Raw genomic sequence first — 24,216 nt, forward strand, 5'->3', positions numbered from 1 at the left:
TTTTAAAAAATTTAAGCGGACTGGGATTACTGTTTATTGATATTGCATGTTTAAAAATCAGGAAAATGACTTTTGTTGGCTTTTAGTTCTTGACACTTTATGGCTATTAGCATTTTGGATAACGTTGACTTAACCTGGATGTATTCCCCCGGCATCTATCCTGATGAACAGAATCAGCTGCAGAACTTTAAAAAATAAAATCTTTTCACCCTACCTTTTTTTTAGGGATTCAGTAGGTCTAGAATGACATAGAGAAAAGCTGTATTTTTAAAAAAGCTCTCCCTGTGATTGTAATGGCTAGCCTGCTTGCTGAGAGAATAGGACTGACCTATATCCTCAACTGATAGTCTGACGTTATCAAAAGTTGAAGGAGGATGGTAGTTAAATTATTCAGAATATCCCAAGAATAAAGAAACTTACTCTTTGGAGAAGAGTGACCTCTGTATTCTTTGCGATTCTAGGAATAGAGGCTGTAGGTAAATTATACAAATTAGATTTTTATGGAAAGTACAAAGCGGCTCCCCTTGCTTGTTTCCTGTAACTACTTTTGTTTGCCCCACAGAGGAAGAAGAGGATGATCTCTTTGATGAGCCTCTGCCAGCACCTCTAAGGCACAAGGTTCCACACCAGCAAACTGTTCACCCTGAGGTCTTTTCAGTGACTGCGATGTCAGAAAACCAGCCTGAAAAACTGAGACAAAGCACAGGGTGCTACAAAGCAGAGGGTCTGCAAAACTCTCTTTTGGCAAACTTTTTAGATTGTGAAGAATCCAACAGTGAAAGTGAAGAAGAATCAGAGATCCCAGCTTCACTGCACGGAGATCTGAGCCCTGAACCACTTCCCCAGCAAAAGGCTGCTGGGGATGTGCCGCAGTGGGAGGTATTCTTTAAAAGAACTGACGAAGTCACAGATGAGAGTGTGGAAAACTGCCCTTCCTCTACAGAGGCAGGGGGATCTCAGTCACCAAAGCTTTTTAGTGACTCTGATGGAGAATCTACCCACATCTCTTCCCAGAATTCATCTCAGTCAACACACATAACAGAACAAGGAAGTCAAGGCTGGGACAGTCAATCTGATACTGTTTTGTTATCTTCCCAAGAGAAAATTGGTGGGGATGTTAGTTCCTTGAACAAAGTTGGCTGTAGACCTAGAATCAAAGAGAATATTCCTGCGTCTCACATGGAACAAAATGTACTTTGCCCAAAAGATACTGACTCTGATTTGAAAAGTAGAGATCAAGATTTAACTGTAGTGTCTAGTGTTGGAGAACCAACTACTGTCAGTGGTAGAGAACATACATCTGATGAAAAGAGTCTGCTGAATCTTAGCACAAATGTGGATTCACAGAGCTCCTCTGAGTTTGAAATTCCCTCAACTCCAGAAGCTGAGCTACCTAAACAAGAGCATTTACAATATTTATACGAGAAGTTGGCAACAGGTGAGAGTATAGTAGTTGAAAAAAGAAGATACTCACTGTTAGATATTTAAGAATTAAAACACTTCATCCTAGAGCAATCACTAAAAAATCTCTGCAAAAGAGAGATTATCTACTTATCTATTGATAATAGTCAATAGATAAAATGGAATACCTAATGTTCAAATAACCTAAAAGAAGGCAGTAAAAAGGAAACAGGAACAAAAAATGGGGGAAAAAACCAGAAAGCAAATAAGGTGGTAGAACTAAATCCAAGCACATCAATAATTACATCATTGAAAATGGGCTAGACCAGGCGTCCTCAAACTGCGGCCCGTGGGCCACATGAGGCGGTGTGATTGTATTTGTTCCCGTTTTGTTTTTTACTTCAAAATAAGGTATTGGCAGTGTGCATAGGAATTTATTCATAGTTTATTTTTTTAAACTATAGTCCGGCCCTCCAACGGTCTGAGGGACAGTGAATTGGCCCCCTGTTTAAAAAGTTTGAGGATGCCTGGTATAGACCATTGAAAAGACAGACTGAGAGCTGAGTGTATGAATCACACCTGTAATCCCAGTATTTTGGGAGGCTGAGGTGGGAGGATTGTTTGAGCCCAGGACTTCAAGGCCCTAGTGAGCTATGATCTTGCCACTATATTCCAGCTTACAGCAAAAGAGAGATCATGTCTCAAAAAAAAAATCAAGATTAAAAAACAACCCAATTATATGCTGTCTATAAGAAATTCAATTCATGGCTCGGGGTACCTGTGGCTCAAGTGGCTAAGGCGCCAGCCATATACACCTGAGCTGGTGGGTTTGAATCCAGCCCGGGACCGCCAAACAACAATGATGGCTGCAACCAAAAAATAGCAGGGCATTTTGGCGGGCGCCTGTTGTCCCAGCTACTTGGGAGGTGGAGGCAGGAGAATTGCTCAAGCCCAGGAGTTGGAGGTTGCTGTGAGCTGTTATGTCATGGCACTCTACCCAAGGTGACATCTTGAGGCTCTGTCTCAAAAAAAAAAAAAAAAAAAAAAAAAAAAAATTCAAATGAAATAGGTAGGCTAACAGTGAAAAAATGGAAAAAAGACCATGTAAAACTATTAAATGAAAGCTGGAGTGGATGTAGTAGTAACAATTTCCTTGATAAAAGGTCAGGTTCACCAAGAAGACATGAGTACTAAAAGTGTACGCCGCTGACAGTGCCTTCAACAAGAACTGATTCAGACAGACGAGTAATACAGTTATAGTTCAGAGACTTTCCCATCCTGTCAATGCTAGAACTAATACACAGCAAATCTGAATGTCGTCATTTTATAGAACACGCCTCCCGCAAACAGTACAGTTACGTGCACGTGGAGCATTTATTTACCAACAGTGACTTCCTCTTGGCCCACTGAAAGTTTATTTACAATAAACTAATGGCTACAGAAAAAATAGGCACCTTATTTCAAAAGACGTTCCATTGCTTAAGAACCTTGATGTGAATGCAGTGGTGTGTGTAAAATTAAAACTAGACAATCAGGATCTAAAGGAAAACGCTTTAGAATTTAATGGGTAAAGTATGAGTGTGTGTCATGCCATTCACTGTTCTCAGGGTCAACCAATAGGTTATGCTTTTGTTATGCATGAGGATTTAATAAAGTCTTAACTATATTCATAAACACGTTGGTAAGCTGACATTTCATAGAGTGAAGAAGCAGAAATCTCAGAACAAGTTTAAATGGAGTCTCTAAAACACAATTTGCAGATTAAACTGACACATAATGAGCATTTACCATGTGCTGCATGATAATTTGACCAAAAAGTATTGGACCCACTACACTATTATTAGGGTAACAGGACTCTGAGTCAATGTATATGTAACTACATGCTAGTATATATCTACTGATATTTAAGACTGACTGTTACCAGTGTACGATCCTGGGTGGGTGTTCAAAAATGCCTGCAAACATATTCCTAGCATTTTATAATCATACCATCAATTTAATGTACACACTGCCACATTATAGCCAGAACAAACTTTGATCAACTAACTTGTAGTGATCACCAGAAATTTTCAGGCAAAGGTTCAGATACAGAGTGCTGACAGCTAATATTTACATGTGGTCCTCCCTCTAGTCATGCTCTTGGCTTTTCCTACACTGTTACTCCGTTGCCCTCATAGCCACCCTTGGAGGTAGATACGTTTCCTCTTCCCAAGTGCACTTGAGGAGGCTGAGGCACAGAAAGCTCGTACAGAACAAAGTGAGGACTCGAACACAGGCCATTTGGCTTCAGAGTCCATGTTCTTTACCACTGTGTTATGCCTCTCAAAAGGCCAGGATTAACTGTCGTGGCTACTTGATTTTTACTTCAAGACCTATAAATTATAGGTCAAGTGCAGTAGGTCAGGACTATAATCCTACCACTTTGGGAAGCCAAAGCAGCGGGCCTGCTTGAGGCCAGGACTTTGAGACCCTGTCTCTACAAAATAAGAAAAATTAGCCAGACCTGGTGATGCACACCTGTCTGGCATTTGGGAGGGTGAGGCAGGAGGACTGCTCAAGTCCAGGAGTCAGGCTACAGTGAGTTGTAATCATGCCACTGTGCTCCAACCTAGATGACAGAGCAAGACCCTGTCTCAAAAAAATTAAGCCCCTATAAATTTAAAAGGAAATGTGATAAAAATAGTTTCAAAATGCCTAGATACAGCATAGAAGAAACCCAGTGCCCAGCCACATGTGCCTCAGAGGAGTTCCAGAAACTGAGTTTTTAAAAAGTCTGCCCAAAGTTGAAGAGTATATATTTTTACAGTAATTATCGTTTACAGCCTATTAGCTGGGTGATCTTGAGCACATGTTAACATTACCTAACCAGTCTAAGCCTAATCTTAGACATAATATAGGGACTATAGCACCAACCTCCCAGAATTATAAGTACATGATAGAGTACAAAGGCCTTGCTCAATGAGTATTAGCTCTGTATTAAAAAATCCCTTTCAATTTCCACGCAGTACTTAGCACAGGATATTTAAGTACCTGATGACCAGTGGTGCTCCAACTTCAGACGTGTCCATCCACAATACGCTGACAAAATGCATGACGGTACTTTATATTCGAATGTGTAAACAATGACGACAAGCTTTCTTAAAAGGAAAGTGGCATTTGAAAGAAATGCATTCACATCTTCAGTTAACCTGGTCAGGACTCAGGAATACATCCGTGCTCTGCTGCCCTTTATGCAGCTTTACTGGAAATGGCTGTACAATTAGGCAAATAAAGATAAGCCACGGGAGCATCAAACGACAAACTAAATTTATTTTGCTAAGGAGAAAGTGTTGAACTAAAAGAGAAGTAAGTGCAGTCTAGATTTTAAATATGTGAAGAAAAACCCTGAGAGTACTAATTGTGTATCACAATACTGAAAATGATGGTATTAATACCACTTGTAGAGTGGGTTTACATTTTAAACTTGATCTGTTATTACCTTTTGAATATTTGCTTCGTATCAAGAGAACAAATTCTCATATCTTCAGAAAACTAACTTGAATAAGCCAAATGTTGACTTAAAATAGTTAAACCCTTAACAGCTTCATTTAAATAATCTCTATTAATAGTTTAATCCCTAAATTCAGCTTTTTTTGGTTTTTTAGGAAAATGTTCAGCTTCACCAAAGTTCAGATTTTTAATAACAAAGGTAACATAAGCACTTAAGATCCCAAAAGCCCATTCAATTTCTATTAATGAGGACCAAACTACAAGTTTACTGAAAATAGTCTTTTTCCCTTTGCCCTCCAGTTTTACATTTTTAACAAAAGTCAACAAGTTCAAATAACTAGACAGTAAAACACTGATTTTAAAATATAACATCTTTAAACCCACGAGAATAATTCAAAGCAAGCTCAGTCACTGGGGCAACATGTAAACCTGTGACCCTTTTTTACCCCACCACTGACACTAATTTTTCATGAAGAAAACACAAGAATGCCATTAAAAAGTGTATTTTTCCTTGACACATTCTGCAAATTTTGGTTAGCAGATACACTCTAAGGCTCCAGACATGTAAACAATTTATCTTCTCTTATGAAAGAGCAAAGTCATGTGATGGCAAGATAATGAATAAAAGAATCGCTTCTCCCCAAAAAGGGGTTAAGGAATAAGATGATTTAGAAGTGCCACATTCATGAAGTCAGCTCAATTTTACCTAAGCTTATTTTTGGCCATCAAAGCCCAGAGCAGTGAGCTTAGGTAGAACTTAATTAGGAACACTGAAAGCTAGATTTATTTGCTTCATTTACCTTCACGCTGAACACCATGACTTGGAATCCCAGAATTAGAAAGAGATGACAACACAGTTTTTTCTGATTGAAGTCTTGTACTATGCAGGGGGGAAAGAAAAGCACAACACCCCAAAAACTAATATTTCCATTTCGGCCTTCATAGGTCAACAAATAAAAGGTCTCATAATTCAGGCACATGCTTTGGCCAGTATAGCTTTATCACATTTAAAAAATTCATGTATAAAACAAGTATCAGTTCAAAATATAGATTACTTTTTAGGAAAAGCCTACAGGAAATACAAAAATAATTAAATTTGGTGGAAAGGAAATGTTAAAACTGCCTGAAATTGAAAAGATGTACTGTTAATGTACATTACATTATATCTAGTTTTACTGTTTATACCAGAGGTACTCAACATGGTTCTCCAAATTCATGCTACTAAGAGGCACCCTAAGTGCTTCATTTTCCCCTGGCTCGTCCTCCAAAAAACCCTCCTGGTCTCAATGTCCTGTCCTTCCAAAGAACATTAACGGCCATTAAGTCCATTCTGGACTTGTAGAGAGAAGTTTTTGGAGATTTTTCTTCTACAGGAATTACAAGTTCACATATACACCCCTTATAATGGTGTAGACTGCTTCAAAATATGAGATCAAGATGAAATTAAATTTTTTTACATTTAATTTTAAATCTTAAACTTCTGTATCATTAAGATGCCAATATTTTAATGAAGTAGAAAATAGAGTATAAAATTCAGTATCACCTATTTGTCTCAAATACAAGTACAGTGAGTATTAAACAGGAATTATACTGTGATAAAAAATGGAATTTGCATATTTGCTCAAATTGAATCAACTCTTTCTGCAAATTTGAGGTAAATGGCAAGTTGAATGTCTGACCTTAGTAATTATGACATCATCAGTTTAACACTTTTCAAATACTGAAGGAGGCATTTCTCTATTGAGACTCGTGAAATATGCATATGCTGACCCGTAAATAGTCTGCCTGCCACGTTTGGTCACTAAGCACTAAATATCAGTCTATGTGGCCCAGTGGCCCTGTCTTCAGAAGCATCAGTAATACATTTGGCAAATGTCTTGAGACATGACTTGTAAATTAACATAGGTATAATCTTGCTGATATGAAAATAAAAAAGAGTCCCAAATACTTATTTTTTTTTTTTTTTTACATGTTAACATTAGAAAAACTACAATTATCATCAGCTCTGTTTCCTGACACTTCAGTTGAGGTAACCTCTGCAAGTCAGAGCTCCGCACTTGCATACAGTTCTGACCCTCTTCTTGGCTGGGCTGTGGTCAATAGAGTCTGAAGATATATCTCCAGAACCTGAATACACAGAAAAAGAAATGAAGGAGAAAGCGTTAACACAATGTAGACTGAATTCTGAATTCTCTGTAAATAGCCAACAAGGGTACCTACATATTCAAAATTGTTAGAGTAAGTTAACTCCTAAGGAGATATAAATTACCTGTCTTTATAAATAAATGTGAATATCAGAGACAAATCATGATGAATTATCTTGAAAGGATAGTATCCAGGGCCGTCCAAGCTGGGGGTGGTGGCTCCCAATGGCCACATTTTGTGAGGACTTTACTGTCTTATCTGTGGTATTAGATACTACGAAAAGTATGCATGAACCTTTTTTTATTTTTCCCTAATCAACCTTTGGTAGTGTTTGTGTATTTAATATATGGCTCAATACAACTCTTACTTTTCCAATGTTTGGCACAGGAAAAGAAAGGTTGAACACCCCTAGGGGCTAATAATACTATGCAGGTAAAGTTTATGTTATTAGCCTGTATTTGTGAATATGGATTCTAAAATGATTAAACTTACTAGGAAAGTCCATTTCAAGCATTACATAAAAGGACATGTAGTTGGCACACTGGAGTCTCGGGCTGTTGCCCTGGGTAGAGTGCTGTGGAGTCACAGCTCATAGCAACCTCAAACTCCTGGGCTTGGTGCCGCCCGGACCTCCATAACAGCTGTGCCACAACCCTCAACCCGTGACCCACACCCGCTGGGCCTCTGCATGCCCTGACCAGGAACTGCAGGAGCCGCACAACCCTGCGTCCTCCCTCCTGTACCCTCCCTGCCTCCACACCGACCTGCTCGTCTGGCCAGGGACTCTGGTAGCCGCGTGCCCTCTGGAGCCCTCCCTGCCTCTGTGCAGAGCCCTTCTTCTGGCCAGAGACTGCTGGAGCCTTGGGCTCTCTGTGCCAAAGTCACTGAGCGTCAGGCACTCCCAAAACAGTGGGCACCACCTCCCGCCCTGTTGCTGGATCTGGGTGTGTCACACTCCGGAGCTGCTTCCACAACCAGAACTCCCTGGCTGGGGCAGCCCCAGAGGAACTACACAGGGTCACTCCCTACAAAGATCCAGGAACAATAGAGTGATCCTGCTGGGGTTTAATCTTGAAGAGACACCTCCCCAACTCTGAGGATGGCCAGAGGCAATGGCAAAAAACAATCATGAAGTGAAATCAACAGAAAAACTCTGGAAATATGAATAATCAGAGCAGATCAACTCCCCCAAGGATCAATGGGGCAGACACAGCACAAGATCCCATGCACAAACAAATAGCTGAGATGTCAGAAATCGAATTCAGAATCTGGATAGCAAATAAGATCGAATTAGAATTCCAAGCAGTAACCCAAAAGATATCTCAAGAATTCAACCAATTCAAAGACCAAATAACCAAAGATTTTGACACATTGAGACAAGAAGTTGCAGCCCTCAAAGATCTGAGAAACACAGTAGAATCCCTCAGTAACAGAATGGAGCAACCAGAAGAAAGGATTTCTGACATTGAAGACAAAGCTTTTGAATACTCCCAAACTCTCAAAGAGGAAGAGAAATGGAGGGTAAAAACAGATCACTCTCTCAGACAGCTCTGGGATAATTCGAAGAAAACCAATATTCATTCTATAGGGATCCCCAAAAGCAACGAAGTGGCTTCACAAGGCACAGAGTCTCTTCTCCATGAAATTATGAAGGAGAACTTTCCAGACATGCCAAGAGACTCTGAAATTCAGACAGCAGACACTTTCAGAATTCCAGCACAACTCAACCCAAATAAGACATCCCCCAGACACATCATAATCAATTTCACTAAAGTTAACATGAAGTAGAAAATTCTGAAAGCAGCCAGACAAAAGAAAACTATCACCTACAAGGGGAAGAATATTAGAATACCTGCAGATCTCTCTGCTGAAACCTTTCAAGCTAGAAGAGGATGGTCATCGACTTTTAATCTCGTAAAACAAAATAACTTTCAACCCAGGATCCTGTACCCAGATAAACTGAGTTTCATTTATGACAGAGAAATTAAATACTTCAATGACATTCACATGTTGAAGAAATTTGCCATAACTAAACCAGCTCTCCAGGATATTCTCAAACTTATCCTCCATAAAGACCAGCGTAACCCTCCACCACAAAAGTAAACCCACCCAGAAAATTCTGATCAAATTCCAACTTCCACAACGCACAAGGATTAAAAATGTCCACTGGACTCTCGAAAGGCTTATCAATATTCTCAATTAATGTGAATGGTTTAAATTGTCCTCTAAAGAGGCACAGGTTGGCTGACTGGATACAAAAACTCAAGCCAGATATCTACTGCATACAAGAATCGCATCTTACATTAAAAGACAAATATAGACTGAAGGTGAAGGGATGGTCATCTATACTCCAGGCAAATGGAAAGCAGAAAAAAGCAGGCGTTGCAATCCTATTCGCAGATGCAATAACCTTTAAACCAACTGAAATAAGGAAGGATAAGGATGGACACTTCATATTTGTTAAAGGTAATACTCAATATGATGAGATTTCAATTATTAACATTTATGCACCCAACCAGAACGCACCTCAATTTACAAGAGAAACTTTAACAGACATGAGCTACTTGATTTCCTCCAGTTCCATAGTAGTTGGAGATTTTAACACTCCTTTAGCAGTGCTGGATAGATCCTCCAAAAAGAAGGTAAGCAAAGAAATTTTAGATTTAAACTTAACCATTCACCATCTGGACTTAACAGACATCTACAGAACATTTCATCCCAACAAAACTGAATACACATTCTTCTCTCAGCCCACAGAACATACTCCAAAATTGACCACATTCTAGGCCACAAATCTAACCTCAGCAAATTTAAAAAAATAGAAATTATTCCTTGCATCTTCTCAGACCATCATGGAATAAAAGTTGAACTCAATAACAACTGGAACGTGCATACCCATACAAAAACATGGAAGCTAAACAACCTTATGCTGAAGGATAGACGGGTTATAGACCAGAATAAGAAGGAAATCACCAAACTTTTGGAACAAAACAACAATCAAGACACGAATTACCAGATCCTCTGGGATACTGCAAATGCAGTCCTAAGAAGGAAATTTCTAGCACTGCAAGCCTTCCTCAAGAAAATAGAAAGAGAGGACATTAATAACTTAATGGGACATCTCAAGCAACTGGAGAAGGAAGAACACTCCAACCTCAAACCCAGCAAAAGAAAACAAACAAAATCAGAGCAGAATTAAATGAAATTAAAAACAAAAGAATTATACAACAGATCAATAAATCCAAAAGTTGGTTTTTTGAAAAGATCAATAAAATAGATAAACCTTTGGCCAACCTAACCAGGAAAAAAAAAAAGAGTAAAATCTCTAATTTCATCAATCAGAAATGCTAACGATGAATAACAGACCCCTCAGAAATTCAAAAAACCCTTAACGAATACTGCAAGAAACTCTACTCTCAGAAATATGAAAATCTGAAAGAAATCGACCAATACCTGAAAGTACACCATCTAAAAAGACTTAGCCAGAATGAAGTGGAAATGTTGAACAGGCCTATGTCATGTTCTGAAATGGCATCAACTATACAAAATCTCCCTACAAAGAAAAGCCCAGGACCAGATGGCTTTACGTTGGAATTCTACCAAACCTTTAAAGAAGAACTAGTACCTATATTACTAAACCTCTTCCAAAATAGAGAAAAAGGAATATTACCCAACACATTCTACGAAGCAAACATCACCTTGATCCCCAAACCAGGGAAAGACCCAACAAGAAAAGAAAATTATAGACCAATATCACTAATGAATATTGATGCTAAAATACTCAATAAGATTTTAATGAACAGAATCCAGCAACACATCCAAGAAATTATACACCATGACCAAGTGGGATTTATCCCAGGCTCTCAAGGCTGGTTCAATATATGTAAATCTATAAATGTAATTCAGCACATAAACAGACTAAAAAATAAGGACCATATGATTCTTTCAATTGATGCAGAAAAAGCTTTTGATAATATCCAGCATCACTTCATGATCAGAACACTTAAGAAAATTGGTATAGAAGGGACATTTCTTATACTAATAGAGGCCATCTACAGCAAACCCACAGCCAGTATCGTATTGAATGGAGTTAAATTGAAATCATTTCCACTTAGATCAGGAACCAGGCAAGGTTGCCCATTGTCTCCATTGCTCTTTAATATTGTAATGGAAGTTTTAGCCATTACAATTAGGGAAGAAAAGGCGATCAAGGGTATCCACATAGGGTCAGAAGAGATCAAACTTTCACTCCTCACAGATGATATGAATGTCTATCTGGAAAACACTAGGGATTCTACTACAAAACTTTTAGAAGTGATCAAGAAATACAGCAATGTCTCAGGCTACAAAATCAACCCCCATAAATCTGTAGCCTTTATATATACCAACAATAACCAAGCCGAAAATCAGTCAAAGACTCTATTCCTTTCACAGTAGTGCCAAAGAAGATGAAATATTTGGGAGTATACCTAACAAAGGACGTGAAAGAGCTCTACAAAGAGAACTATGAAACTTTAAGAAAATAAATAGTGAAGATGTTAACAAATGGAAAAACATACCACGTTCATGGCTGGGAAGAATCAACATTGTTAAAAAGTCTATAGTACCCAAAGCAATATATAATTTTATTTTATTTCCAGGAACACATTTATTCATCATAATCTCTTCAGGGGAAGGACAAATTGGAGCACTGGGTAGTGAATACAATTTGCAAATAGGCAATATAAGTAGAGAGAAAAATTAATATGTATTCCTCAGCACTCTAAAAGGACAGGAAGAACATTAATAGCCATTTCCTTGCAGATATAACTTTGAAAATGTTATTTCGGATCCATCAGTGTGGGGCTCCACATAAGGAAAATGGTTACAACGTGACAAGAAGCGATGGAAACAGCATCTTTCAGGTACTCCTACCAGCCTCCTCATCCTGTCTTTATTAAGTCCTGTTTTCTTTTCTGGTCTGGGGTCACAGGTTCATTTGCTGGGTGATCTTGGGCAAGTCCCTTCTTCTTACTAGGCCTCAGTTTCACCATTCAGTAGTTGTGGTAGGTTATTCTAGAGCAGTGAGTTTTGAATGATCATCATTCATCAACTTGGTGGGGATCTGAGAAAGATACAGACGCTAGGGTACCACCTTACTGACCTGACTGCCACATTCTGTATATTTTAATTGAGGGTGGGGGAAGCCCTCTCCAAGCAGAACCTCTCCAAGTCAAGTTGAAACTCTAGAAGGGTGGCCCCCACTGGAAAGGTACAGTAGGGCGGGTTCCCTATGAGCCTCTCCTCTGCTACTCAGAGATGACTTGACCTGAGCAATATATAATTTTAATGTAATTCCTATTAAAGCTCCATTGTCATATTTTAAAGATCTTGAAAAAATAATACTTCGTTTTATATGGAATCAGAAAAAACCTCGAATAGCCAAAACATTACTCAGCAATAAAAACACAGCAGGAGGAATCACGCTACCAGACCTGAGACTGTACTATAAATCGGTAGTGATCAAAACAGCATGGTGTTGGCACAAAAACAGAGAAGTAGATGTCTGGAACAGAATAGAGAACCAAGAGATGAATCCAGCTACTTACTGCTTTTTGATCTTTGACAAGGTAATTAAAAACATTCAGTGGGGAAAAGATTCCCTATTTAACAAATGGTGCTGGGTGAACTGGCTGGCAACCTGAAGAAGATTGAAACTGGACCCACACCTTTCACCATTAACTAAGACTCTCACTGGATAAAAGATTTAAACTTAAGACATGAAACTATAAAAATACTTGAAGAAAGTGCAGGGAAAACTCTTGAAGGAATTAGCCTGGGTGAATATTTTATGAGGAGGACTCCCCAGGCAATTGAAGCAGTACCAAAAATACACTACTGGGACCTGATCAAACCAAAAAGCTTCTGCACAGCCAAGAACATAGTGAGTAAAGCAAGCAGACAGCCCTCAGAATGGGAGAAAATATTCGCAGGTCATACCACCGATAAAGATCTAATAACCAGAATCCACAGAGAACTCAAATGTATTAGGAAGAAGAGAACACATGATCCCATCTCAGGTTGGGCAAGGGACTTGAAGAGAAACTTTTCTAAAGAAGACAGACGCACGATCTACAAACACATGAAAAAAAGCTCATCATCCTTAATCATCAGAGAAATGCAAATCAAAACTACTTTGAGATATCACCTAACCCCAGTAAGAGTAGCCCACATCACAAAATCCCAAAACCAGAGATGTTGGCGTGGATGTAGAGAAAAGGGCACACTTCTACACTGCTGGTGGGAATGCACACTAATATGTTCCTTCTGGAAGGATGTTTGGAGAGTACTTAGAGACCTAAAAATAGACCTATAGGACCCATTCGATCCTATAATTCCTTTACTAGGTTTATACCCAGAAGACCAAAAATTACAACATAACAAAGACATCTGTACCAGAATGTTTATTGCAGCCCAATTCATAATTGCTAAGTCATGGAAGAAACCCAAGTGCCCATCGACCCACAAATGGACTAGCAAATTGTGGTACATGTATACCATGGAATACTATGCAGCCTTAAAGAAAGATGGAGACTTTACCTCTTTCATGTTTACATGGATGGAGCTGGAACATATTCTTCTTAGCAAAGTATCTCAGGAATGGAAGAAAAAGTATCTAATGTACTCAGCCCTACTATGTAGCTAAATTACAGCTTTCACATGAAGGCTATAACCCAACTATAGCACAAGAATATGGGTAAAGGGCCAAGGAAGGGTAAGGTGGAGGGAGCGTAATGGGTGGGGCCACACCGGTGCATCTTAGAATGGGTACAGGCGAAACTTACTAAAGGCAGAATACAAATGTCTACATACACTAACTAAGAAAATGCCATGACGGCTACGTTGAACAGTTTGATGAGAATATTTCAGATTGTATATGAAACCAGCACATTGTACCCCTTGATTGCACTAATGTACACAGCTATGATTTAACAACAACAAAAAAAAAACACAAAGAAAAAACGGGTATAAAGTGAGGTCAATCAATAACAGTAAAGGGCATCATTCTTAGAAAAACAAAAGAAAGAAAACATCTATATTGGGACAATAAAGCAAATAGAATTAAATGTTTTTAAAAGTCAGACTCAAGTAGGAATAGGATTTATGTGATTTAAATCATCTTTTCAATCTTTTGAATAAATATCTTAGTACATACTCAGAAATGTAAGCTTATAATTGTTTTAAAATGTAAGTAGTAGTGAGAAAAAACGTAATAAATCAACTTTCAAAATGGAAGTTCTGAAAAAAAATCAGGAGGCAATGTGATGTCGACAAGGGACCACTTCTCAGCTCAAGGTCAAGCAGACTTGAGTTTTAGCATTAGCTGCCAGATGAGCTTCAGACCTTAAGAAGACAAACTTATAGATGCAATTTTTCTTGTCTTTTTTTAATTTTTTTATTTTTTGTAGAGACAGAGTCTCACTTTATCACCCTCAGTAGAGTGCTGTGGCGTCACAGCTCACAGCAACCTCCAACTCCTGGGCTTAGGCGATTCTCTTGCCTCAGCCTCCCGAGTAGCTGGGATTACAGGCACCTGCCACAGTGCCCGGCTGTTTTTTGTTTTTTTTTTTTTGTAGAGACAGAGTCTCACTGTACCGCCCTCGGGTAGAGTGCCGTGGCATCACACAGCTCACAGCAACCTCTAACTCTTGGGCTTACGCGATTCTCTTGCCTCGGCCTCCCGAGTAGCTGGGGTCGGCTGTGTTTTTGTCGAGGTTTGGCCGGGGCCAGGTTTGAACCTGCCGCCCTCAGTATATGGGGCTGGCACCATATGCACTGAGCCACAGGTGCTGCCCAATTTTTCTCATCTTTAATGTAAGTTTGATTCAGATGATCTAAGGCCTTTTCCTGTCTGATTTGATTTTTCATATTGAAACGAACAGCAATGAATCTGCACTTGAAAGCCATACCTTTCATTTGATAATCAAAAGTCAGTTCTTCTCCAGCATTTATGGTTCTCGTAGAAAACAATGCTATTCGGGGAAGGCGAGTATCGAGGTTATCAATGAAAACATTGAACACCTGAAGATTTGGGTCACACTAAAAAGGAACATCAGAACCCATTTAAATAAAAAATGATGTGAACAAGCTCTTCTAACCTTACCTGCCATATAAATTTTACTTTCCTAAGTATTTTAAGTTCTGGTTGTTATTTAAGTTGTTTGTTATTCAAAGGTCTTTGAAGCATGCACTTTTTTTACTTAAAAAATTTTTTTAGACATGCAAGAGAAAATGACCTAATAAATTCATATGTATCTACTATGTAGCTTCCACAATTACAAGTTTTCCCATCTGAACTTTTTGTTCCTCCAGATAATTTTAATGCAAATCCCAGATAACATTATCACTTTTACTTGTGTTTCAGCACATCATATACTTAATGTATGTATTTTGAGAGTATCTCAAATTTACTAGTAAGAAAAAAATTACTTAAGGGGAAATTTTCTGTAAATCAGAAAATTAACAAGGGAGTCAGGAAGTGTCTGCCATTTCACTGCTAATTGTACACTAATTTCTTGGTATGAAATCCATCAGAAGTTTAACATGGAGTATTTCCTTATATGGTCATCTAAATAACTCTCTGAAACACATTTTCCTTGTTATCTTTCAAATCTCTATGAAGTAGAGATAATGTCAATCTCATAAGCCTAGTGTTATATTATCTACCTAGTAATCGGTAGGAACATCAAAATTAACTTCCTTACTTTTGGAAATAGTTTTTATAGAGTCTAAGATTCTGAAGGTAAACCAGTCGTATTCTAAGTTTTCTCAAACACTAATTAACAATATTAATTTATAATTTAGAAAAACAGCCCCAATTACTTCAATACTCTATAAATCTTCACATTTTATAAAAAAGTTAACGTATCTTAAGAAAATACATTTACTTTTAGTTGTATGTCCTAAAATTTAGTAAGATACCTATGTAGTTGCATGTGATTCTTAAACATTTTACCTCTTAACTTCTGTTCTTACCAATGTCTTCCTCTGATACGAAGATAATACCTATCTTATAAAGTTACTGGAAAGTTTAAATGAAGTAACACATGTAAAGACTCTTGCAAACTGCATGGTATTGGACAGGTGCCTCCAGATACCAGCAACACCACCGTGACTTTACAGGGGGGCCTACATATTAAAAGATGTACTTCCGTAATATTAAAGCACTGGTTTTCAACATTCCTAATGCTGCGGCCCTTTAATACAGTTCCTGTGGGCTGAGAACCGCTGTGTTAAAGGCATGTGTCGTTTAAAGATAATTATTTTTCATCTATGGAAAATCATTAAAGCCAGTACTGAACTGAATGATTGATTAGTCTTATCTATGGTTTATGTATTTCTTCTTACACTGTGATTCACAAAATGAGACACATTTCCATATCGAGCTGCATCCACTGTGAATTCATCAGATTCATAGTCCAGATCAAAGAGGTATGTGATTCCTTTGTTGTCATATAACTGCCCCCGTCTTTCAGCTTCTTCACTTGTGATTACCTAAACAGAGAAAACTGTAGTATATTATGTAGCTATTGCTGAACCGAAGAAACATTCATCCATAAATCTTATTAATATATCAATGCCTACAAGTGTTTAAAAAGTAAGAGATTCAAGTGTCATCACAACCATCATTCACACAAACTAAGAGCCAGATGTTAAGTGGGAAAATGGAGGGAGGAAAAATGATGCAAAAGATTTATGACTTATTAAATAGGATTTGAGATAGTAAGCTGAAATACTACACTACTTTTGTTATAATTAGGATGTTCAAAAAGCTATACAACTGGAGCTCTCTCTACAGGCAAAACTAAACGTTAAGGACCACATTTGCATGTATATGTGCTCTAAATAGACTTGAAAGGCATATCTTCCCTACAATTAATGTATGTAGTTACAAATGGAAATGTTAAAAATAGGGGTATTGGTTCACTCCTGTAATCCTAGTACTCTGGGAGGCTGAGGCGGGTGGATTGCTTGAGCTCAGGAGTTCAAGACCAAACTGAGCAAGACTGAGACCCCCCCCCCATCTCTAAAAATAACAGGGAATTGGGCGGTGCCTGTGGCTCAACGAGTAGGGCGCCGGCCCCATATGCTGGAGGTGCTGGGTTCAAACCCAGCCCCAGCCAAAAACTGCAACAAAAAAACAAAAACAAAAACAAACAAACAAAAAAAAAACCAGGGAATTATGATGGATGCTTGTAGTCATAGCTACTTTGGAGGCTGAGGCAAGAGGATTGCTTGAGCCCAAGAGATTGAGGCTGCTGTGAGCTAAGATACCACAGCACTCTACTGAGTGAGACTATTTTGCAATCAGTTTAACCTAATTCTTTATGCCCTAAATGAATCCCAAACAGTAAAAAAATAAAAATCACACATACACACGAAAGTTAAAAAAATACAGGGGAGATTCTATGTTAAATCTGTAGTCAACTGTGCATCAAGTTTTGTTTTGTAGAATAGGCTGTTTTCATGAAATTCTATTAGTTTAAAACCATCATGTACAGTTTCTACACTTAAGAACACAGCTTTAGGTGGCACCTGTGGCTCAAAGAAGTAGGGCGCTGGCCCCATATGCCAGAGGTGGTGGGTTCAAACCCAGCCTCGGCCAAAAACAGCAAAAAAAACAAACAAACAAACAAAAAAAAAAAACACAGCTTTATCACATGCTCAGCTTAAGAAACCAACAATGTCTATAGTGATTCATGTTACCAAACTTGGCTGCTGTACTCATTAAGAATTAAATAAAAAAGTATTTGATTAACCAAAAAAAGTGACTGCACAAGATCTAGTATCCTGAATAGTGATTTATAACAATCTGCCATTGTGTGAAAGTGTAAGGATCAAACAGGATCTCATTTAATTTCAGAATTCTAGATGAATACAGGTAATTTAGGTAATCCAATTTCAACTAATTTAAAAAAAAAATCAGATTTTAACAACCCCAGATATGCAGCCACACTCCTTCTTTGTAGTCATAGCTTAATCCACCCTCCAAGTGTGAGGCAGTGTGATGCAGTGTGAAGAACACAATTTTGGAGTTTTGAATGTTGACTCTTCCTCACTCCTGTGTGACAACATTTCATTGTGCCTCAGTTTCTTCATCTATAACGATGGAGATAATATTAATACATGGTAGTATCACTTCGCAGAATTGTGGAGAGCATTAGCGAGTTAATACATAAATACTTAAAACGCTCTGTGGCACATTACGTGGTAAATACTATTTTTTACATTTTTATATATATGATTTGTATAAAGTTACTAGTATTTGTATAGTCATTTAGCGAATGGTCTTTACAGTTCAAAGTATCTGAGTTAGAAAGTCTGGTTTTCTTTCTTTTTTTTTTTTTTTGTAGAGACAGAGTCTCACTTTATGGCCCTCAGTAGAGTGCCGTGGCGTCACACAGCTCACAGCAACCTCCAACTCCTGGGCTTAAGCGATTCTTTGCCTCAGCCTCCCGAGTAGCTGGGACTACAGGCGCCTGCCACAACGCCCGGCTATTTTTTGGTTGCAGTTTGGCCGGGGCTGGGTTTGAACCCACCACCCTCGGTATATGGGGCCAGCGCCTTACCGACTGAGCCACAGGCGCTGCCCCCAGTCTGGTTTTCTTATAATGCTTTTGTGTATATTTTATAATATTTGCTCATAGAATATTGGGCAGGTAGGTCCTACCCTATAAAATCTTTTATGTTTATATGAAATAGGGTTTTGGCAACTCCTTTTTAACCACATTGGGCCAAATGGATGAGTTAAAATTTCAAGGTCAGCATGTGATCTGATTTTCTTCTTAGGATTTTTATATAAAAACTGTTGTCATATTTTAAAACTTATAAATGATATAATTTAATTTGCCATTATATATATTTTTGTTCATAAGTATTTTATTTCTATCTATGCCAGTGAACCTATCTCCTAAGTGTAAAAATGAATTTCTATGTACCTGCAGCTGATATTATCAAAATCTACTAAGTATTTATGTTATTCAGGTAAAAAGGTAACTTTTCAAAAGTATAAACCTTACATACACATTATTTGCTATATGATAAGTTAAATGTACCTCTCCGACATATTCCATGACAAAACTCATTCTTTTAATCTTCACAAGGGTTTTTACGCCCCAGCCACGGCCATTGCTAGTTCGAAAGATGCAAAGGGAATATTGTGTGCCTTTTTGTACAATCCTATTAGGACAATCAGGTCCACACTGACACCTTGAGTTGCATTCATAGATGGGGGTGCCAGGTGGTATTTTAATTTGTTGGTTTTTATTATAAGCCAAAAGAACTCCAGCTTCAGCAGGACAACATTTGTCAAAGAAACAATCCGTGCATGAACAACCAAACGTAGCTTCGTTAACTAAGCTGATTCCAGGAGCTGGTTTGTATTCATTAATGTAGTAGAAGTCTGAAGGTGGGCCCTGTAAGTCAACAGTATTTTCAACAAGTATCATTCCTTTATGATTCTTTTTTCTGTTCAGTTCATCTTGCCATCTCTGCAGAGCTATCCTCTGTTTAGCCTTCTTCACAATGTACTCAGCAACTGCAGGTTTCAGAGTTTTGTTATTGTCTTTTGGAGTTATTGCTTTGCCTTTCTTTACCTGAGATAAATAATTATGCTTGTCATTAGAGAATTGCCGAAGCAGTAACGGGCACTTGAGATTTTGCAAAGGTTCCCAAGTATTTGTAGAATCTGGCCATCCTTTCCATTTTACAAGATAATATTCCATATCCTTAAAATATAAAAGAAAATACAAATCAGATTACGATAGTCCCAGTTATTGAAAATTATCAAATATCGTAAAAGAATAAGGTATCCATTATCATTTTTCTTTAATAGCGGTTCAGAATATGTAAAGAGTCTCAGATTCCTAACAGATGAAGTCCAGAGTACGTAAGTAAAGGTAGATGTGTCATAATGTGTTGGGCAATAGGCTAAAGAGTCTTCTGGATAAAGATAAAGGTATTAACATTCACAAATATTTTACTAACAGTGATTAAGTTAAAAAATGGACATGGAGATAGGTGGTCCCAGAGTTGTTTATGACCCAGGTTAGTGGCCTGCTTGGCCAGCATCAAGGCATTCTCTAAAGTCCGTAACTTAGTATCATACACTGGGCACGAGGGAACTTTTCTCAGTGTCATAGACACACATCCACTACGTTCTAGAGATACAGGTATTACTAGCCACAGTTAGCTACTAAGAACTTAACATGTGGCTGAATTGAATTGGTATGTACTTTAAGTATAATACACACTAAATTTCGAAGACTTTATACAAAAAAAAAAAAAATACAAATATCTGGGAGGTTTTTGTTCATTTGTTTTTGAGAGTCTTACTTTGTTGCCCTCAGTAGAGTGCCATAACATCATAGCTCATAGTAACCTCAAACGCTTGGGCTCAAGTGATTCTCTTGCCACAGCCTCCTGAGTAGCTGGGACTACAGGTGCCCCCCACAACACCTGGCTATTTTTAGAGATGGGGGTCTCGCTCTTGCTCAGGCTAGTCTCAAACCTTAGAGTTCAGGCAATCCACCCGCCTTGGTCTCTCAGAGTGTTAGGATTATAGGCGTGAGTCACTGTGCTTGGCCAAAAATATCTCTTAACTATTTAAAATTACTGATTACAAGTTGAAGTAATATTTTGGACATATTAGATTAAATACATTGTTGAAAGCAGTTTCACGTGTTTTTCTTTTTTTTACTTTAAGGTGGTTACTTGAACATTTAAAATGACATCTGCAGCTTGCATTCATTTTTTTTGGACAGCTCTCGCAGTGGTCCTCAAACTACGGCCCGCGGGCCACATGAGGTGGTGTGATTGTATTTGTTTCCGTTTTGTTTTTTTACTTCATAATAAGATATGTGCAATGTGCATAGGAATTTGTTCATTTTTTTTTTTTTTAAACTATAGTCCAGCACTCCAACAGTCCTGAGGGGCAGTGAACTGGCTCCCTGTTTAAAAGTTTGAGGACCCCTGGTAGAGAATGCTAACCTTACTCAGACTCACCTGTTGACTGGATGAGGCAACAGGTCTTCAAACTACCAAAGATAAAATATTGTGATTATCTCTCAGACCACTGTTGGCCTCCCTGGTTCCCAGAACCCTGTTCTTTCCACCTCAGGGACCTGACAATGTTTTCTTCCCTTAAAATCAGGCAATTACAAGTTCATTAAGTTTAACTTTGAAATTAGGCAGTTCCATGTGCATAACAACAAATTCTGAGTCTCACAGGAATGGTTCTGTTTTGTCCTCTGGATAATTAACATATATCCACATGTCCAGGGGCAAAATTAGCCTCATAAAATGACTTCTGAAATAGGAAAGGGATTAAATTGCATTTGACCGCTTTAATTATCATTTTCATTCATAGATATAGAAAAAACTGGTTAATTATGATACATTTGCTTTCCCCTGAAAATTTTAATAAAGGGTTTATTATAAAGTAAGGATGTCCATGACAGTTGTTTTAAAATATTCATAATTCATTAATGACAAGGAGCCTGGAAGGTCTAAGGCTCGTGGTCTGACATGTTGCTGAGAACCAAACCGGCAGTTGCAGGAGCAAGTTGCCCAGCCACGAGCAAGCCTATTTTATCCTATTACCTACGTCTTCAAGTTTTGTTTTACTGTATTCTATTCAACAAGAAGTAATCCTTATGAATTAAAATAACTTGCTTCCTTTTTCCCTGTTAAAAAATGTGATTAAGTTAGGGTGTGATGATATGTGCAAAAACTGTACTTCGGTTGAAATATATATTATGGTTCCAAATATAAAAAGCCTAGATGTACATTTGCATATGTGTCAAACTGAGCCTCCCTAAGGTTTCAGGACTTCTCCTTCCTATTAGGGAACTATTATACTACAATCTGGGAGTACTGTTAGCAGATATGTGCTTACCCAAGCTGATAAGAGAGCCAACTGACAGAAACTAATGTATCTACTGCCTTAAATTCTAAAATTATTAATTTTTTGGATGCTAGGATAAAGCAAAGCCTGGTCCTCTGTTTTTTTTTTCTGCTACAGTTTTCCATATATTGTGGTTACCTGTTTATGCTAAATATTGCTAGCAAACAATGAAAGAAAAAGATACAGATGATTAAATTACTATCCGGCAAAACTAAAAGCCCCTGCTGCTGAAGTTTATTTCCAAAATAATTGTATTGTTTAATCTTGCATTTTAAATGATTAAGTTTTGTCTGTTAATCACATAACATACAAATTTACAGACATAATTTATGGGCAGTAAATAAGCTCATAAAGCACCAGTGCCACTGGAAAAATAGTATATAAATATTGGTAATATTTTATTTCTACCCTATAGTCTTTTACTTTGTAAGCATATCATATTTTTAAAATCCAAAGATGTTCCATTTTGAAAAGTAAGATAATGTACACATAAAAATCACATTTAATTAAGAACAAATTAATTCGATAATCTAAAATGCCAAAGTTTATTAAACTTAAGTGCTATATGAATATCTTATTCTGACATGTAATCAACTCTTGATTACCTACAGAAATGGAATACAAGTGGTAGATACGTTATCAACTCTTGATTACCTATAGAAATGAAATATAAATGAAAAAATTATCCATAAATCCCTCCTGTATAATTTGGAACACAACATGAATTTTTTTCTTAAAGACATTTCCCCCTACTATGGTTGGCTTAAGTTAAATTCCATTCAGAATTATAGTATCAGTAAGTGCATGAAAGTTTGGGGTGTGATGAAAATATATTACTAGCATTTAGGAGTAAAATCTCACTGGGAAAAGAAGGCAATAGTATGTGAAATATGTAGCAGTGTAAGACAATACCATGGGAATATAAAGAGGAAAATCACTGTAGGTAGCTGAGACAACCAGAAAATGGAACAGAGGAGCAGGAAAAACTACACTGTGAAGAATGGACAGTTTGTTTAATGGCAACGTGGCAGGCAGGATGACAAACATGAGCAAAAGCTGGGAGCTAAGATTCCCAAGAAGTGTCCAGAAAACAGCAAAGAGATGAGTCTATCTAGCTTTAAAGTCCGTTTCTTACAATTCCCAGAAAGCACGGTGTTTCTGTGGGGAGCGTCATTAAATATACATTCATTTCACTCCACCTTGTTAGAAACAAGTTTACAGATCTAACTGCCAGGGCCATCAACTCGCAGCCCTACTGTAACTGCGGGACGTCCTCTGGGCTCCAGGACCACCACTCTGTGTCCTCGTTCCTTTGCTACTTTCTTTGAGGAGACTGCTCCTCTTCGCCCCCTGTTCCTACGAAACAAGCGTTTTTCCCTATTGAGAATCTGATGAAATGACTGAACTTCCCATAACAAAAGCAGATAACATTTTGGCAATTTCAGGATATTTGGATTCCAGGTTAAGAATTTCTGCTGGCAAGCTCATCACTCCAGTGTTTTTAACTATTAATTATATGCTGATGATTCCCCAAATTTTATCACAGCCCGATATATCCCATATCCTACTGGCTGTCCAACAGTTTCCTGGATAATTTACTCAGATGGAGCTCACACTGTCCTTCCTAGACTGATTCTTTCTACATTCTTTATCATGTTGGATTTTACCTGTCCACCTGTTCACACAAGCTACAGACCAGGGAGTCAATCTCAATTCCTTCTCCTCAATCCAGTTCATCACCATGTATCCCTAGATGAATTCCTTCCTGTCCATCACTATTAATACAGCTTTAGTTACTTCCGGCCCTCGATTCTTGCTGATTTTTTACATTAATCTTCCAACCACTCTCCTTTCTCCAAACTGACAATACTCCAACACTCCATCCTTTTGTATGATACAGTTTTTTCATAAAACAAAAAATCTACATAACCAGTTATTCTGTTGTTTTCTTGCTTATAAACTGTTACTGGCCCTGTTCTGCCACTAACAGAATAAAATTAAACTTCCTATTATGACAAAGCCACTCTTGAATTGTCCCCAATGCCTCTTTGGCTCAATTTCCCATTAAGGTCCCATTTGTAAAGTCCTCTACATTCTCAACGCCCCCTCCAGCGGTAGGGAACCTCCTGGACATGTCAGGACTCTTCACACTTTGTGCCGCAGCTGCCTGGTCCACTGAGTGCCCCTAATCAGGATGGCCTCTCCCATTCCCATTTGCCTTACCAACAAGTCCTTTC

The 24,216-nt window shown here is 38.1% G+C and overlaps 2 protein-coding genes across 16 annotated transcripts in view; one reads left to right on the forward strand and one right to left on the reverse strand.

Annotated features, from left to right (window-relative positions):
- DCLRE1C (DNA cross-link repair 1C) overlaps positions 1-3,199 on the forward strand; it is a 33,026-nt gene extending 29,827 nt beyond the window's left edge. For 3 of the 8 annotated variants that reach the window (XM_053572497.1, XM_053572499.1, XM_053572498.1), the window contains one exon: positions 563-3,190. In XM_053572497.1, coding sequence (XP_053428472.1) covers positions 563-1,488 — 926 coding nt within the window. In that variant the 3' untranslated portion in view covers positions 1,489-3,190. Of the gene's footprint in view, positions 1-562 lie in introns of all 8 variants that reach the window. The other 5 variants (XM_053572495.1, XM_053572494.1, XM_053572493.1 and 2 more) reach the window with 4 other exon arrangements.
- A 3,684-nt stretch (positions 3,200-6,883) lies between these two features.
- SUV39H2 (SUV39H2 histone lysine methyltransferase) overlaps positions 6,884-24,216 on the reverse strand; it is a 28,588-nt gene continuing 11,255 nt past the window's right edge. For 3 of the 8 annotated variants that reach the window (XM_053572500.1, XM_053572501.1, XM_053572503.1), the window contains 3 exons: positions 19,131-19,802; positions 16,423-16,569; positions 11,647-15,114 (listed from right to left, as the gene is read on the reverse strand). In XM_053572500.1, coding sequence (XP_053428475.1) covers positions 14,662-15,114; positions 16,423-16,569; positions 19,131-19,802 — 1,272 coding nt within the window. In that variant the 3' untranslated portion in view covers positions 11,647-14,661. Of the gene's footprint in view, positions 7,018-11,646; positions 15,115-16,422; positions 16,570-19,130; positions 19,803-21,078; positions 21,111-24,216 lie in introns of those variants that run through there. The other 5 variants (XM_053572506.1, XM_053572504.1, XM_053572507.1 and 2 more) reach the window with 4 other exon arrangements.

Source organism: Nycticebus coucang, chromosome 20 (assembly GCF_027406575.1).
Source record: "Nycticebus coucang isolate mNycCou1 chromosome 20, mNycCou1.pri, whole genome shotgun sequence".
Lineage (NCBI taxonomy): Eukaryota > Metazoa > Chordata > Mammalia > Primates > Lorisidae > Nycticebus > Nycticebus coucang.